The sequence below is a fragment of the Clinocottus analis genome, unplaced genomic scaffold, assembly GCF_023055335.1.
Source record: "Clinocottus analis isolate CAN_PGR_092001 unplaced genomic scaffold, fCliAna1.0.p SCAF_19, whole genome shotgun sequence".
Lineage (NCBI taxonomy): Eukaryota > Metazoa > Chordata > Actinopteri > Perciformes > Cottidae > Clinocottus > Clinocottus analis.
This window is the reverse complement of record NW_027175920.1, coordinates 16,400,377-16,417,551: the sequence shown is the minus strand read 5'-3', so window position 1 is coordinate 16,417,551 and position 17,175 is coordinate 16,400,377. Positions and strand designations below refer to the sequence as shown.

At 46.3% G+C, this 17,175-nt stretch overlaps 1 protein-coding gene across 9 annotated transcripts in view; it reads right to left on the bottom strand.

Moving 5' to 3' along the window:
- Positions 1-17,175, bottom strand: part of dnah9 (dynein, axonemal, heavy chain 9) — a 114,986-nt gene that overhangs the window by 27,949 nt on the left and 69,862 nt on the right. For 8 of the 9 annotated variants that reach the window (XR_011077853.1, XM_068583601.1, XM_068583603.1 and 5 more), the window contains 9 exons: positions 12,383-12,463; positions 11,988-12,167; positions 8,784-9,014; positions 8,403-8,597; positions 7,321-7,440; positions 5,750-5,938; positions 4,012-4,247; positions 3,815-3,937; positions 2,803-3,007 (listed from right to left, as the gene is read on the bottom strand). Coding sequence is in view for 8 of the 9 variants with exons in the window: in XM_068583601.1 (XP_068439702.1) it covers positions 2,803-3,007; positions 3,815-3,937; positions 4,012-4,247; positions 5,750-5,938; positions 7,321-7,440; positions 8,403-8,597; positions 8,784-9,014; positions 11,988-12,167; positions 12,383-12,463 (1,560 nt within the window). In the remaining variant the exon portion in view is untranslated. Of the gene's footprint in view, positions 1-2,802; positions 3,008-3,814; positions 3,938-4,011; positions 4,248-5,749; positions 5,939-7,320; positions 7,441-8,402; positions 8,598-8,783; positions 9,015-11,987; positions 12,168-12,382; positions 12,464-12,772; positions 12,823-17,175 lie in introns of those variants that run through there. The other variant, XM_068583608.1, reaches the window with a different exon arrangement.

Genomic DNA, 17,175 nt, shown 5'->3' with positions numbered 1-17,175 from the left:
GTGGGTGGAAAGCTCTCCTCTGCCAAACCGAGCAGGAGCAAGAAAAGCTGCTGTAATGGCGTCATTATGAGGAAAGACCTGCTCTGCGTCACGGAGCAGAGATGCATGCTGGACGGTCGGCTGTGCGAGTCCACTGTGACCTTCTGCCGGCCCACTCGGGCCCCCGAGGGAGCGCTCTCCACACTGAAACACTCCCAACTGGACCCGGTAATGAGTCCGGTTTAATGATTGGCTTTCCTCTGGCACATTGTACTTGTAATTACCCTTGCCGGGGAAAAACAAACAATTAACCAGTCAGCAGAACACTCTAATTGGGATTAAAATGAGATATTACATCTATCATTTTTTTAGGCAAATGATTACCGAGTTCCACAGAGCAGCCCTGTTCAGGTAATTTGGGAAGTGGAGCGTTTTAGTTCTCATTAACACGGAAGGTCGGGTAAGCAAAGAAGACACAGGGGTGCACACGTGCACGCTCATCTGTGCACGCTCATCTGTGCACGCTCATCTGTGCACAGGGAGCGGAGCAGGAAGTTATTGTGGTAAACGGCTGCTCCCTGTGCGCTCTCCAAACGGGAAGCTGACATCTTCAGCTCCTGAGCCGCCTTCAGCTGAGCGACAGCTCTTCTCGGGCTGAGCGGCGCCGCTCAGCTCTTCTCGGGCTGAGCGGCGCCGCTGAGCTCCTGCATGTCTGACGGCAGCGCGTCAGAACACCAGCAGGTCCAGGCGCTCGCATGCCGCCGTCAGGCTGCTGATCCTATCAGGGCGGCTTGTTTACCGGCAACAAAAAGCCATTCAGCGCTCCATCCTGCAGGTCGTGTTGTGATAGGAAGGAGCTTGGAGGGAACCCCCTCCCCCCCACACACACACACACACACACCTTCAACTTTCAGTGTTAATTAAAATGATAAGTGAGTTCCAGATCTTGTTTTTTTTTCCTGCGCCGATCTCACTGAAATGCTAATTAAACAAGCTTCATTAAATCACATTTCACTTTCTGCTGAGGGGACACAAGGCTTAAAATAACTCCAGCTCTCCATTTATTAATAATGCTGATTGGTGCATGAAGGCCTGCAGGTCTGAACCGAGGCCACGCGCCTCCTGAAAAGCAGCACAATGCAGACAGCGTCGTGGACCGTTCACAGCATCACGAGCTCCTCCAGAGGAGAGACTCCTGCTTTCCCTTCAGCTCCTGAACAAGCCACGCGTTTAAGGAACAGTGAAGTGCGTCACTGTGTTGTCTAATTGCTGCGGTACAGTAGCACCAGCGGCTAATCCATTTCAAACGGCTGACATGAAAAGGACAGATTGTCGACGAGACGAGCGGAGGCATCATTAGACGCCGGAGCTTTGATCCAAGTGAGTTTTCACGTAATGACGAACATTTACATTCACACCACACTGCGCTCTCACTGCTACACGCTGCTCATTACTGCTGCACTGTACGCACGCCGGCCTGACCAGCAGCGTACGGCTGGTGACATCACCGCTCCTGCTCACAGGCCAGAGTCCTCACAACAAAGACTTCTACATTAGAAAGGAAAATACAACTCAAAGAGTCTCCTTCCTGCCTCTTGATTGTGGAGAGGTGGACGTGTGAACATAAATGAATGATGAAACAAGAAGAGGAGACTCCTTTGAGGACAACTACACATTCCTGCAGCTGGATAATGAGGAAGAGTGCGGCGGGAAGCGGATCAGGGTGAACTGTTCCTGTTTCACTCAGACTTTAAGGCTTGATATTATCAATGGTTATCTGAGATGTGGATACTTCAAACTGAGCAGGTCAGGAACACTCCCGGCTGGGTGTGCCTGCACTGACGGTAATGAGTGTGTGACATCAGGATAAGTGAAGGAGGTATGCAGCGAGCAGCGAGTGAAGGGAAATAATGACACCGCAGTGCTATTACATCAGTTAACACATGACATGCGAGCTAAGTAGTACCTGTTATACATGAGTATGTAAGTGAGAATGTTTCCCATAATGCCCTTCTCCGTCACACAAGGCTTTACCTGTTTGTGCTGAAAGAAAAAAGTTTGACAAAGTGACTTCAGCTGGTGTCCTTCAGCCTAAAGGAAGTGAGCGGCAACACAAACACCAGCATCCCGTCAGGCACATTTCTTGGGGATATTTCAATAGTTTAAATGAAAATATCCACGCTAATCTAATTTCACAATAGGTTCAACATTGTTATGAAAAGTATTCTGCGAGTTTTGTAATGATTGATCAAACACTTTCTGGTGCAGAGTCTGAATGTTTGTGTGCATTTGTCTGTTTATGTGCTGAGCGACTCACTTCTGAAGTTCATCGCTCAATCTCTACAAAGACAAAGGAGCATTTATAATATGGGTCCAGAACGGGTTACAAATGGATCCGTGGTGTCGGAGGAGTCGTGCCCTCCTGGACATCGTGAACTCAGAGGAACCTGGTGGTCTTCAGCTGTTTTGGTAGAGCGCATGGAGGACATGTGGACCACATGGAGAGCACGTCCACATCCTTTCAGTTACTGGACCAACCACAGCATGTTACCGATGGGCACTGAGAGGGCGGCGCCCGGCTGCTGCAGGCCCCGCCCTCTCTCTGCTTCTGCGGACCACACCTGCACTGAGGAGAGGTTAGGCGTGGAACTGAAAGAGTGCGGCGTGGAGCACTTGTTTGTTCCCTGATGCGCATGAAGAGTGTGACAGATCCTGCTTTCATGTCCGCTCAGGTTCACGTTCCTGAGACATCAGATGTAGAGCGCTCCTGTCGAGCCTCCTGGCTGCTCTACATCTGTTCCAGGATCTCTCTGACTTCCTCACCTTCAGCTGCTCCAGGTCCGGTCTCTCCATGCTGACCACGGCGGCCAGCAGCTGGTCCTCCAGACCGTCTCTGGTCACGGTGAAGTTGATCAAGGTGCACTGGGCCTGCAGCTCCGGCTGGTAATGAGGGCTGGCGAGCTTGGTGTGCAGGATGAGACGGAAACTGGGGTTGTACTCGCACTCCTTGTCCCCGATCTTTATGCACCTGGGAAAGAGAGGCAGAAAGCTTCTGATCATCGAGACACTAAATGGAGGAAGGGGTTGTAAAAGGAGGATGTTATGAAAGCAGACAGCAGGGGGTTCATCAGTGTTTCTTACTGCAAGACCCGGGCTCATGGCAAACTGCTTCCTGTGTAGGAACACCAGGTCACTAGCAACTAAAGTTTGGTATTCTATGTGTTTTTGATTGTTAACAAAAATAACCTGTCAGCACTTTCTGCTGTGACGTTCAGGAGGACAAACAGGAGGACATGTGCATTTGTTGGGGACTAGTTTCTGTGTCACATTTAAACAGGTGGTGCTCTGGTCTCCTTTCATTTGCTGGCTCTCATTGACAGCTATTATTTCATGATGTCTCCTTTATAACATTTGTAATCTTTTATAGTCTTTACTAACGTGTGTTTCCCCTGAACGTGTTGACTTTGTAACGCCTTCAGCAGTATTTATCTGATGCATACAGTAGGTGTGTATTGCTGTTAAGACCAAAGTACCACAGTATTGCTTGATGCCAGGTCCTAGTTTGGTAAAGTCAAGGCCAATGCAACACAATACTGTGTCATCCAGGCGGGCAGAGCCATGGTGTTCATTATGAATCCAGCGTGCTGAGAGCATGAGAGTTCCACACGATACCTCCAGAAGTCTTTTATGAACGAGTGTTTCCATCAAACACTTTTTAAATCTACCTTTCCATGGAAGAACCTGGCGGTGAGGTGGTCTTGTTGCCAGGTAAGGTTCAACACTCACCCTGGCTCACAAACTGAAGGCCTTTTGAAAAGGTGGAGGTCTTCCTTACCGGCCCTTCTTGATGGTCTCTCGGCCCAGCAGAGGACCGAGAACAGGATCCACCGTTTCCTCCAAGTTCTCTATCAGAACCGCGTCCCCTGCTGCCAGCGCTCTCTCCACGGCATCCAGGTACCTGAGGACAAGGAGCAGAACCGTCAGGATCTGCCCCTGAAGACGAGCAGCAGCGCACCCCCTGAAGCCGCTCACCCTCTCTGCCCCATGCGGATCACGCGCAGGCCGTCTCCGTGTCTGGCTTTGATCCACTTGACGCCCTGCAGCTGGGGGTCCACCATGAGGGGCCAGCGCTGGCAGGAAGTGAGGATGGTGGCGTTCTCAGTGGACATCCTGTCCGCCGGCAGCCCCTCGTTCTGCCACGCCGCGATGTCGGCGTCGTCTGTGAGCATGGTGAGGGGGTCCAGGTCAGGGGTCACCGGGATGGGGACCTGACAGGTGATAGCGCCGAGAACACATCATGAAATACGACTGACTCCATTTGGAGGCTGACACCTGCTGATTTCACTGTTTCTGTGACGGATACAAAAGTTATTGTCGACACATTTCAGATGATCGCACACGTGGGTTTGTTTTATTATTCAGCATCTGATTTACATCAGAGCAGGAAGATTACAGGAGAAAACATGAGCAGCTATGTCGACCAATCACAGCGCAGCCAGCTGCGTAACACACTCCATCACTTTATCACTTCATCACCCCATCACTTTATCACTTCATCACTCCATCACTCCATCACTCCATCACTCCATCACTCCATCACTTCATCACTCCATCACTCATCACTCCATCACTCATCACTCCATCACTTTATCACTTCATCACCCCATCACTTTATCACTTCATCACTCCATCACTCATCACTTCATCACCCATCACTCCATCACTCATCACTCCATCACTCATCACTCCATCACCCCATCACTCATCACTCCATCACTCATCACTCCATCACTTCATCACTCCATCACTCCATCACTCATCACTCCATCACTCCATCACTCATCACTCCATCACTCATCACTCCATCACTTCATCACTCCATCACTCCATCACTCATCACTCCATCACTCCATCACTCATCACTCCATCACTTCATCACTCCATCACCCCATCACTCATCACTTCATCACTCCATCACTCATCACTCCATCACTTCATCACTCCATCACTCCATCACTCATCACTCCATCACTCCATCACTCATCACTCCATCACTCCATCACTCATCACTCCATCACTCATCACTCCATCACTCCATCACTCATCACTTCATCACTCATCACTCCATCACTCCATCACTCATCACTCCATCACCCCATTACCCCATCACCCCATCACTCCATTACCCCATCCCTCCATCACTCATCACTCATCACTCCATTACCCCATCCCTCCATCACTCATCACTCATCACTCCATCACTCATCACTCCATCACTCCATCACTCATCACTCCATCACTCATCACTCCATCAGGTGGATGAATGCTCTTAGAGGTTGGTACAAACCCCTGAAGCTCTAAAGCTATTCATGTATAAAGAGATGGCTGCTAAACTGTTGACAGGACGCCTCAAGCTGCAAACAAGGTCCATTATTAGTCTTTGTAATAATATGTTTTGAAATTTATAAAGGCAATACTTTCTGACATTAAAATGTGACATCATCCCAATATGAAGGCTGAGAGTTGAGAAGCAGAAAGACAGCGTAGCATGTGCAGCAGCTCCCTGCTGCCAGCTCTGAGCTGTCCTCCAGAGGACTGAAGTCTGAGCAATGTGTTTACTTTGGTAAGTGCAGCGTTATAATAACCTAAAGAAATGAAGGTAATCATTCTGTTTCTTTGACGTTGTCTCCATGCTCAGTGATCCCGAGCACACAGATGCTTGTTCAGAGCTCCATAGTGCTGACATGTAGTTATCCCGTGATGCACCCACCTCCAGCTGGCTGAGGTAGGGCCTCCAGCTGTCGTCCATGAGCTGGACTCGGTAGCGCTTGGTGAAGTAGCCCAGGTAGGAGATGAAGGCGGTGATGAGGAGGACGTCCCCACACAGAGTCCTCTCCTGTTTCTTGAAGTTTTCTACAGCCTCCGCCCAGCGAACGTTCTCTGATGCGAGACCGCCCACCTGCAGCGCAGAGAGAGCGTCCATGACTGACACATCCATGACTGACACATCCATGACTGACACATCCATGACTGACACATCCATGACTGACACATCCTCCACAGGCACCCGGATCACTCTACAGTCATCTACTGCTCAGCCTCCTGAAGTCAAGACCTTTTTAGGAGCTTTTCATATTGTTTACCACCTCTACTCTACTGATCCCACTTGCCTTCAGGGATCAATTAAGTTTGGCCTAATATCTTCTCTTCCCAGCTCTGACGGCGACCACAGAGATTCTGAACTCTTCAGCAAGCTGCGACTGACGAGCTGAGCACAACCTCTCGTGCTTCTGCTGCTCCTGTCGGCCTTTTGAAATCCTCTTCTGCATAATTCACATTATCATACTAACTCTGTCAACACTCCTCTTTATGTGCTGCTGCTGTCAGCAGCACATTTACACTGGCAGCTGATGGTGGAGCTGTGTGTGTGTGTGTGTGTGTGTGTGTGTGTGTGTGCGTGTGCGTAAACATATGTACCATGCATCTAATAAAGAGACAGTTGCACTAACAAGCGGATGTAAAAATAGCTTTTGAGTGTGTGTGTGTGTGTGTGTGCGTGCGTGTGTGCGTGTGTGCGTGCGTGTGTGTGTGTGTGTGCGTGTGTGCGTGCGTGTGTGTGTGTGTGTGTGTGTGCGTGCGTGTGTGCGTGTGTGCGTGCGTGTGTGTGTGTGTGTGCGTGTGTGCGTGCGTGTGTGTGTGTGTGTGTGTGTGTGTGTGTGTGCGTGTGTGTGTGTGTGCGTGTGTGTGTGTGTGTGCGTGTGTGTGTAAATATCGGTTCATGGAAAAGCTAGAATCTTTCTCTGTTTGTCCGTTTTCATTTCTTCTATTCACATTTATACTTTGTTATAAATCCTCTATATGCTTTAATATCAATAGATTCAACTGTTTCTGTCATTTATACTCCTCTTACATGTTTGTGAAGTCAAGCTGCTGACATCATGTGTATGACATCATCATTTATAAAAGCATGTACATAAATCAACCTGCACAACAAATGGTGGGCGCTGAAGAAAAGCCCAGTCTCGTGTTGCAGCTTCTTCTTCTTCCATTTTTACGAAAGACAGATTAAGGTAAGTTATCAAATTGCATGATCCGTTCATAAACTATAATCATATAAATATATAGAAGTGCACTTGAGACAAGCAGAGCTAAAAGTAGTTTAGGTATACTACGTGTCCTTCAAGACAAGTGTGAACCCATCTGTGTCTACTGTATCTGAGCAAGTGGGACAGATGGGAGTGTGTGTGTGTGTGTGTGTGTGTGTGTGTGTGTGCGTGTGTGTGTGTGTGTGTGTGTGTGTGTGTGTGTGCCCTCTGTTTGACCCCGTTATGCCCTCCTCACCAGGCGGTTGGCCAGGGAAATGGTGCGTGCCGTTGACTCTGCTTCCTGTTGGCACTTCAGCTTGTCTGCAGTGGCTTTCTCAAACTTGGCTGTCAGCTTGGCCAGGTTCTCATTAAGGAGCTGATAGGCCACACACACACAAACACACACACACACACACACACACACACACACACACACACACACACACACACACAGATTGGCCCTTGTTAAAGTGCAGCGTGGGGCTGAAGGAGCGTCAGAGACAAACAGCAGTGGAGGCTAAAGTCTCTCCATGAAAGAAACTTGGGAGTGTGTGAACAGTTGGGTAAAAGTTATCGTTCCCTTTGCTATGGATTTATTTGGCATATGGAAGCAATTAGCACAAGGACAAACAGGATTAATCGGTGGAGAGGCACACAGGTTCAGTAGATTAGTCTGAGCATTGCTAATTCCCCTCGGCTGTGAACCCTCGCTGCACTCCAGCGATCTGACGGAGGAGCGACAGCGACGCGGCGAGCGGATCTTATTACGAGGCCTCTCTCTGCTGGGGCCGATGGGCCCGACGTCAGGAGCCACGAGAAACAATTACTTACAGCTGCTTTCATCAATAGGGTTTTAGGTTGATGGATTTGGTTTTAGATTAATGAAGAGTAAAAGCCTTTAACAACACTCACAGCAGCGCTCTATTGATGAAAAGCTGCTGCTTTATCACTTCAGGCAGAGCTCATGTGTCAACTGTCACTCACGCCTCATACAATACAATAATTCATATCCTGAATCTCTGCTCCTTGGTAGAGCCTCTGGTTGTTTGTATTCTATTTCTGTGCCGTTACATTGGTATTGCATATCTTGGGGTTTGATGGAGCTGTTGTGTCTGGATGAGACGTCTGGCTTTCACAAGTCATCGCTCAGCCAACGGTCTGGTTTGAACAAGCGTCAGCCAGCAACTGAAGTTTGAATTCACGCCTCTGTGTTTCTGTCAGTAACTTCAAGTCCTTTCTCTCATATTATATCCTCAGGATTGTAGATATTGAAATTGCCTGCTTTAGACACAGATACTTGGCATGTAGCGAATCAGCTGTTCATTTCCCGTGGCTCACGTTGATCTTGCGCTTAATGCAGCCGAGCTTCTCCTGCGCAGCAGCCAGCTCTGCGTTGGCCTTGCTCAGAGCCTGCCGCTTGGGCTCCACCTCGCAGTAAACCTGGTAGAACTTGACAATGTTCAGCACCCAGGAGCACAGGCCGGCCGCCGCGTTGGACTTGGAGGCCACCAGATCCGGCTGGAACTCTGGATCCTGAGTTCAACGAGAGGGACAAGTACTAAATGAATAAGCAACGATAATGGACATCAGTTACGGGTTGTTTGACTTCAAGCTCTTTCAGCATCCGTAGTGTGTAAACTACATCAGTGTGTTGCTCAGCGGCCTCAATGGGCCACTGTCGGTCTGCTGAAGAAGGGCCTTCCACGAAGAGGAGCTCACCTGCAGGTAAGGCTGGATCGCTTTGAGGCAAGTCTCCGGGATCTTCTCCTTGTTGAAGTTGATCAGAGAGTCCAGGAAGGCGTCCACTTTGGCCATCATCACCTTTGCGGCCTTCCAGCTGCGATCTTTTGGGACTTTGCCACCCGGCGCCGACAGGACCATGACCGCGGCGGTGACGTTGGTCACGGCCAACACCGGAGAGCCGAAGGACTTCAACTCTGTCAGGTTGTTCTGAGGGGCGGACACATGGGAACACAAGAGCTGTGAGTTAATAAAACAACTGACTATCTCTGCTGTCTGCTGGGGGAAGAGAGAGGAAGAGAGAGGAAGAGAGAGGAAGAGAGAGGAAGAGAGAGGAAGAGAGAAGAGAGAGGAAGAGAGAGGATGAGAAGAGAGAGGAAGAGAGAGGATGAGAGAGGAAGAGAGGAAGAGAGAAGAAGAGAGAGGAAGAGAGAGGAAGAGAGAGGAAGAGAGAGGATGAGAGAGGAAGAGAGAGGAAGAGAAGAGAGAGGAAGAGAGAGGAAGAGAGAGGAAGAGAGAGGATGAGAGAGGAAGAGAGAGGAAGAGAAGAGAGAGGAAGAGAGAGGATGAGAGAGGATGAGAGAGGAAGAGAGAGGATGAGAGAGGAAGAGAGAGGAAGAGAGAGGAAGAGAGAGGAAGAGAGAGGATGAGAGAGGAAGAGAGAGGATGAGAGAGGAAGAGAGAGGAAGAGAGAGGAAGAGAGAGGAAGAGAGAAGAAGAGAGAGGATGAGAGAGGAAGAGAGAGGATGAGAGAGGAAGAGAGAGGAAGAGAGAAGAAGAGAGAGGATGAGAGAGGAAGAGAGAGGAAGAGAGATGAAGAGAGAGGAAGAGAGAGGAAGAGAGGAAGAGAGAAGAAGAGAGAGGAAGAGAGAGGAAGAGAGAGGAAGAGAGAGGATGAGAGAGGATGAGAGAGGATGAGAGAGGAAGAGAAGAGAGAGGAAGAGAGAGGATGAGAGAGGATGAGAGAGGAAGAGAGAGGATGAGAGAGGAAGAGAGAGGAAGAGAGAGGAAGAGAGAGGAAGAGAGAAGAAGAGAGAGGATGAGAGAGGAAGAGAGAGGATGAGAGAGGAAGAGAGAGGAAGAGAGAAGAAGAGAGAGGATGAGAGAGGAAGAGAGAGGAAGAGAGATGAAGAGAGAGGAAGAGAGAGGATGAGAGAGGAAGAGAGAGGAAGAGAGAGGATTAGAGAGGAAGAGAGAGGAAGAGAGAGGATGAGAGAGGAAGAGAGAGGAAGAGAGAGGATGAGAGAGGAAGAGAGAGGAAGAGAGAGGAAGAGAGAGGATGAGAGAGGAAGAGAGAGGAAGAGAGAAGAAGAGAGAGGATGAGAGAGGAAGAGAGAGGAAGAGAGAGGATTAGAGAGGAAGAGAGAGGAAGAGAGGCAGAGAGAGGAAGAGAGAAGATGAGAGAGGAAGAGAGAGGAAGAGAGAGGCAGAGAGAGGAAGAGAGATGAAGAGAGAGGAAGAGAGAGGATGAGAGAGGAAGAGAGAGGAAGAGAGAGGAAGAGAGAGGAAGAGAGAGGATGAGAGAGGATGAGAGAGGAAGAGAGAGGAAGAGAGAGGAAGAGAGAGGATGAGAGAGGAAGAGAGAGGAAGAGAGAAGAAGAGAGAGGATGAGAGAGGAAGAGAGAGGAAGAGAGATGAGGAGAGAGGAAGAGAGAGGATGAGAGAGGAAGAGAGAGGAAGAGAGAGGATTAGAGAGGAAGAGAGAGGAAGAGAGAGGATGAGAGAGGAAGAGAGAGGAAGAGAGAGGATGAGAGAGGAAGAGAGAGGAAGAGAGAGGATGAGAGAGGATGAGAGAGGAAGAGAGAGGATGAGAGAGGAAGAGAGAGGAAGAGAGAGGAAGAGAGAGGATGAGAGAGGAAGAGAGAGGAAGAGAGAAGAAGAGAGAGGATGAGAGAGGAAGAGAGAGGAAGAGAGATGAAGAGAGAGGAAGAGAGAGGATGAGAGAGGAAGAGAGAGGAAGAGAGAGGATTAGAGAGGAAGAGAGAGGAAGAGAGAGGATGAGAGAGGAAGAGAGAGGAAGAGAGAGGAAGAGAGAGGATGAGAGAGGAAGAGAGAGGAAGAGAGAGGAAGAGAGAGGATGAGAGAGGAAGAGAGAAGAAGAGAGAAGAAGAGAGAGGATGAGAGAGGAAGAGAGAGGAAGAGAGAGGATTAGAGAGGAAGAGAGAGGAAGAGAGGCAGAGAGAGGAAGAGAGAAGATGAGAGAGGAAGAGAGAGGAAGAGAGAGGCAGAGAGAGGAAGAGAGATGAAGAGAGAGGAAGAGAGAGGATGAGAGAGGAAGAGAGAGGAAGAGAGAGGATGAGAGAGGATGAGAGAGGAAGAGAGAGGATGAGAGAGGAAGAGAGAGGAAGAGAGAGGAAGAGAGAGGATGAGAGAGGATGAGAGAGGAAGAGAGAGGAAGAGAGAGGATGAGAGTGGAAGAGAGAGGAAGAGAGAGGAAGAGAGGAAGAGAGAAGAAGAGAGGATGAGAGAGGAAGAGAGAGGAAGAGAGAGAAAGAGAGAGGAAGAGAGAGCATGAGAGGGGAAGAGAGAGGAAGAGAGAGGATGAGAGAGGAAGAGAGAGGATGAGAGAGGATGAGAGAAGAAGAGAGAGGAAGAGAGAGGAAGAGAGAGAATGAGAGAGGAAGAGAGAAGAAGAGAGAGGAAGACAGAGGAAGAGAGAAGATGAGAGAGGAAGAGAGAGGAAGAGAGAGGAAGAGAGAGGAAGAGAGAGGAAGAGAGAGGAAGAGAGAGGAAGAGAGAGGAAGAGAGAGGAAGGGCGATGAAAAGAAGATTAGACTAAAGCAAGAAGAACCTGTGCTGACTCTGGGAAGGCAACAGAGAATTGTAATTAGAGCATCTTTAGAGCGCCTGAGCAGTGATTGAACTGTCTGTTCTGCTTGTTTGAACAGCGAGCACCTTTAAACACAGAGGGTGTTTTAGAAATCCCAGAGGCTGCTCATAAACCTGCACGGGATGAGAGGATGAAGGGAAATGCCTGCCGAACATAAAAAAGACATTATTTCAGCAAAGATCCAGCTAAAGCCTGTGATTCAATAATCTCCTCTACGGTTCAAGGCCTGTGTGGACAGAACGTATTCCTGAAGCTGGAAACAGGAAATCACAACCTTTAAAAAGCAGAGAACAAGAGAGGAGGTTGTCATGGAGCAAGTCAAGCGACGTGCCGGCGATGTGAGAGCAGCTGACCTTGTTCAGGGTGTTGAGGGCATCCTGAGCAGCCAGCAGCGCCGGCTCCGCCTTGGCCAGGTCCTCCTCACAGTCCCTCTGTTTGCCGCTGACCACCACAGCAATGGCCGCCACCTTTTGCTCTTCCTCATCAGCGACGGCCTTCTCCTTGGACACCTTCTCAGTTTCGATGCCGACCACCTGGGGGTTTATGAAGGGGACGTGGTGGTGCAGCACGGACGCAGGAAATAACAAACAAGTTGTCTCGTTTTATCTCGAACAAGAGAAACAAAGTGGCATTACGTGTCAACTTGCTGACAGACTTCAAGCGGCAGCAACAAAAGTTGCACAAGAAGTAACAACAGACACGTGAGACACTCGTACTACTCTGTCGAATACATAACACAAGTTCTTGCCTGGATCAGCTTGTCCGCGTCCTCGTTCTTCTGCTTGAGCTCCACTTCCTGAGCAGCCAGCTTGGCCTTGAGGTCGTCCACCTGCAGAGGACGAGAGGACCGGGACATGTGACTGATGGTACCACAGCATCTCTCTCTCTCTCTCTCTCTCTCTCTCTCTCTCTCTCTCTCTCTCTCTCTCTCTCTCTCTCTCTCTCTCTCTATATATATATATATATATATATATATATATATATATATATATATATATATATATATAGTGTGACAGAAATGACATCAGAGAAGATACATTATTTTCAGGATGCCATTACATTTTCATCTTCAAATAATAATATTTTCAATGTGTTTTTTGCTGATGTATAAACTCACTCCAGTTTAAATGTAACTGACCAGAATAACAGGTTCATGGAGACTTTCAATAAGTAGACCTGTTGACTGAACCACATAACCATGATGATATCTAATTCATAATGAAGGCCCATACAGGTCCTGCTGGGTGGACCGTGGGTCCGTAGTGAGAGTCCAGCAGGGTTTCGTTGGCACGAGGGACTCTGTGATGGGAAAACATTACGTTTAAGCTTCGGAAACAAGTACTTGATCAATTTAGCAAATTTCCCAAGAAGTTCCTTTGCGTTTGAAGAGAAGAGCTCATCCAGTGGATGAGAGGAAGAGGAGAGCTCATCCAGTGGATGAGAGGAAGAGGAGCGCTCATCCAGTGGATGAGAGGAAGAGGAGAGCTCATCCAGTGGATGAGAGGAAGAGGAGAGCTCATCCAGTGGATGAGAGGAAGAGGAGCGCTCATCCAGTGGATGAGAGGAAGAGGAGAGCTCATCCAGTGGATGAGAGGAAGAGGAGAGCTCATCAATGATGAGAGGAAGAGGAGAGCTCATCCAGTGGATGAGAGGAAGAGGAGAGCTCATCCAGTGGATGAGAGGAAGAGGAGAGCTCATCCAGTGGATGAGAGGAAGAGGAGAGCTCATCCAGTGGATGAGAGGAAGAGGAGCGCTCATCCAGTGGATGGGTGGAGTCGTCCATAGAGCGCGTGGTGGGCTGCTCACAATAATCTATTTGTGTCTCATTAAATGATATAAGCAGCGATCAGTGTGCATATCATGGGCACTAATGAATCTATTGCTATCATCTAATTGAATCTCTCAAGCGGGTTTGAAGGGCTGATCATGTGTTTTGTGGTTTGTATCCTCGTTGGATCTTATTAGTTATACAATCACTGATCCAGCCGATGGCAATTTAATTGAAACCTAAACACCTCCTCAATCCTTCAAAGCATAAAGAGGACTCTTCTTTGGGAAAGTGGAACAGATAAGCTTCACAAAGGGCCTAAACCTTTGCGGATACGATGCTGTGCCCTGCAGGATCGTGCCATGAACCATGCAGTTGACCTTTCATCCGTTACTATACAAACTAGTCTGTCCAAGTCGATAAAGGGTCGGAAGAAAAAAGGCATATCTGGAGAGAAAGTAGGAGCTGCTATCAGCACACACACACACACACACACACACACACACACACACACACACACACACACACACACACACACACACACACACACACACACACAGTCGCAAAGAGGAATTAAAGGGAATTCAAGCTGTAACAAACTCCTCATAACGCTCAGACAAATGCAGCTCTGCGTTACCGTCCTACATCACCGAGTGCTGCACTGGGGAAATAAAAAGTTTGTCACGCTTGTCTTTCAGCTAAAACACTAACAGGGAATCCGGCCGGAGAGAAGACGCCCGATCCAGCATCCTGTGCAAAAGATTGTGTGGAACATGAGACGAGCACCGAGTGAGCCATCAGCGTGATGAAGAGGGTAGAAGTACACAGTCATTGCAGGGAGACATGGGGGATATTCTATATTCAATACTTGTGTGTTTGTCCACTGCAGACAGAATGTTTCTGCTCCTGCAGGAAGAAGCTGCTCTCACTGCAGCTCATCAGACCACACTGCCATCAGGATGAGACACATGAGCCTGTGTGAAGGGACACCTCTTTTCAACCTGAACAGCACTCTACTTACTGCTACTGCCATTTATACCAGTACTGACACTGAGACCAGTACTACCAGCACTACTTCTTTGATATCATCACGAGACTGGAGAGGACACAGCCTCCACAAAATTAAAGCGGACAACAAACATGGAACTAATGTGTCCTCTGGGGAGCCGATGACTCATACATTTATACACAGCATCTCCTCCAACCCCCTCCACCACACACACACACACACACACACACACACACACACACGCACACACACTCTCTGCTTCATGACCACAGCAGCCCCTGGTGAGCATCCTCTTGCCCAGAATGTTAAATAACAGTACGAGTAGCGCGGCTACCAGTGAGGACTAATAAACACAGAGAGCAGCAGAGTGGACCTGCTCTCTGATGAGGAGGCTTCTGTATATATATATATATATATATATATATATATATATATATATATATATATATATATATATATATATATATATATATATATATATGGCTTTCAACACATTGATGTCACTTCTGTGGAGGGGCTGTTTATGCACGTGTGTGATCTGGTGGGTGTGTGTGTGGGCATGTTTATGCAGTGGAGACGCACCGTGTGCAGAGGTGAAATAATGTATGCGTGTGATTTTACATTCAGTTGCACTGTGTGTAATTATGGCTGCCACACACACACACACACACACACACACACACACATCCTGTTTTGCATTATTCAAATGTTTCTTTTCTGCAAAGGTGTGGAGATGGTGAACGTTTGAACACATGGATGCAGCTGCACCTGGAGAGCTCCAACTCTCATGTCTCGTGACACAATGTAGAAGAGGACGGTTGAAGGAAAGTGTTTTAGAGAATCATGTTGTCACGGCCACACACATGCATCTAGGATCATGTTTTATCCACATGAGGTAATATCATGTCCCAGCAACAGCTGCAACAACCATGAGCACACACACTCATGTTCCTCTGTGACACAACACAGCGCGTCTTCTCTGATGCCAGCTGCTTACGTTCACGGCGTCACGCGTTCTTCAGCGTGCGGTGAGCGCGTCGTGAGATACGTCTTCTCTTACTGGAGTCTCTGCTATGATGATGAAACTCATATCTCATATCCATGGAACACTTTACTGTCTCCGTACAAGCCCGGTCAAGAAACAACTCCAGCATTAAATGCACTGAAAGAAACGTTAAATATCCTGAAAACTATTTCATTCGGCTTCAACATATTCACTGAAATGTAGACAATGAAGCGCTCGTGTTGTCTGGAAGCAGCTCGTCCTCCTTTGTGACGCGTACAGGACGCTTCAACGCCGTGTCACGTGACCGTCATGTGACCACGCCCAGCTTCACTACGGCGATAGAGAGTAGCGTTAGCATGTAGCATGAGCAGCTAACGCTAACCACGCTGCAGCTTTAAAAGTCTTCTTTGTGTACTGGATGTGCAAAGTAACAGTACTTTCACTTAAGGACAGTTTTCACTAGTACTACCACTATTATACTACTAGTACTACTACTATATTATAAACATGGCTATTAGTACCATTACATTCTACTATTGGTAACATTAATATTTATACTTCTACTCCTGTTTTTGCTGGTTTACTTTCCAATATTACCACTATCTATTATTAATGCTACTAATACTATTACTGGTATTACTATTACTACTCTAATATTAATGCTCATATTACTGTTATTACCACTATTACTACTCTATTATTAATGCTTTTACTACTCTATTATTAATGCTTTTACTACTCTATTATTAATGCTCATATTACTGTTATTACCACTGTTAATAATATATTATTAATGCTTTTACTACTATATTATTAATGCTCATATTACTGTTATTACCACTGTTAATAATATATTATTAATGCTTTTACTACTATATTATTAATGCTTTTACTACTCTATTATTAATGTTATTTATATTATATTATAATGTTATTACTACTATATTATTAATGATATTACTACTATATTATTCATGTTTTATTACTATATTATTAATGCTATTACTACTATATTATGAATGCTCATATTACTGTTATTACCACTATTACTACTATATTATTAATGTTTACTACTATATTATTAATGTTATTTATAATATATAATAATGTTATTAATACTATATTATTAATGCTATTACTACTACAGTATTCATGTTTTTATTACTATATTATTAATGTTATACTACTATAGTATTAATGTTATAACTATTGTTATTACTATTATAGTATTAATGTTATTACTTCTATATTATTCATGTTATTACTATTGTTATTACTATTATAGTATTAATGCTATTACTACTATATTGTTCATGCTTTTATTACTATATTATTAATGCTATTACTACTTATTATTAACGTTATACTACTATATTATTCATGTTATTACTACTGTTATCACTATTATAGTATTAATGTTATTACTACCATATTATCAATGTTATTACTACTGTTATTACTACTATAGTATTAATGTTATTACTACCATATTATCAATGTTATTACTACTGTTATTACTACTATAGTATTAATGTTATTACTACCATATTATCAATGTTATTACTACTGTTATTACTACTATAGTATTAATGTTATTACTACTATATTATCAATGTTATTACTACTGTAGTAAATTGTTATTACTTCTGTTATTACTGCTCTTACCACTACGTATCATTGATACTACTACATGATAGTCAGTAGAAAGGTTAAACTGAAAAGAGAATCCAAAAGGAAAGCAATATGAAATTCAACAGC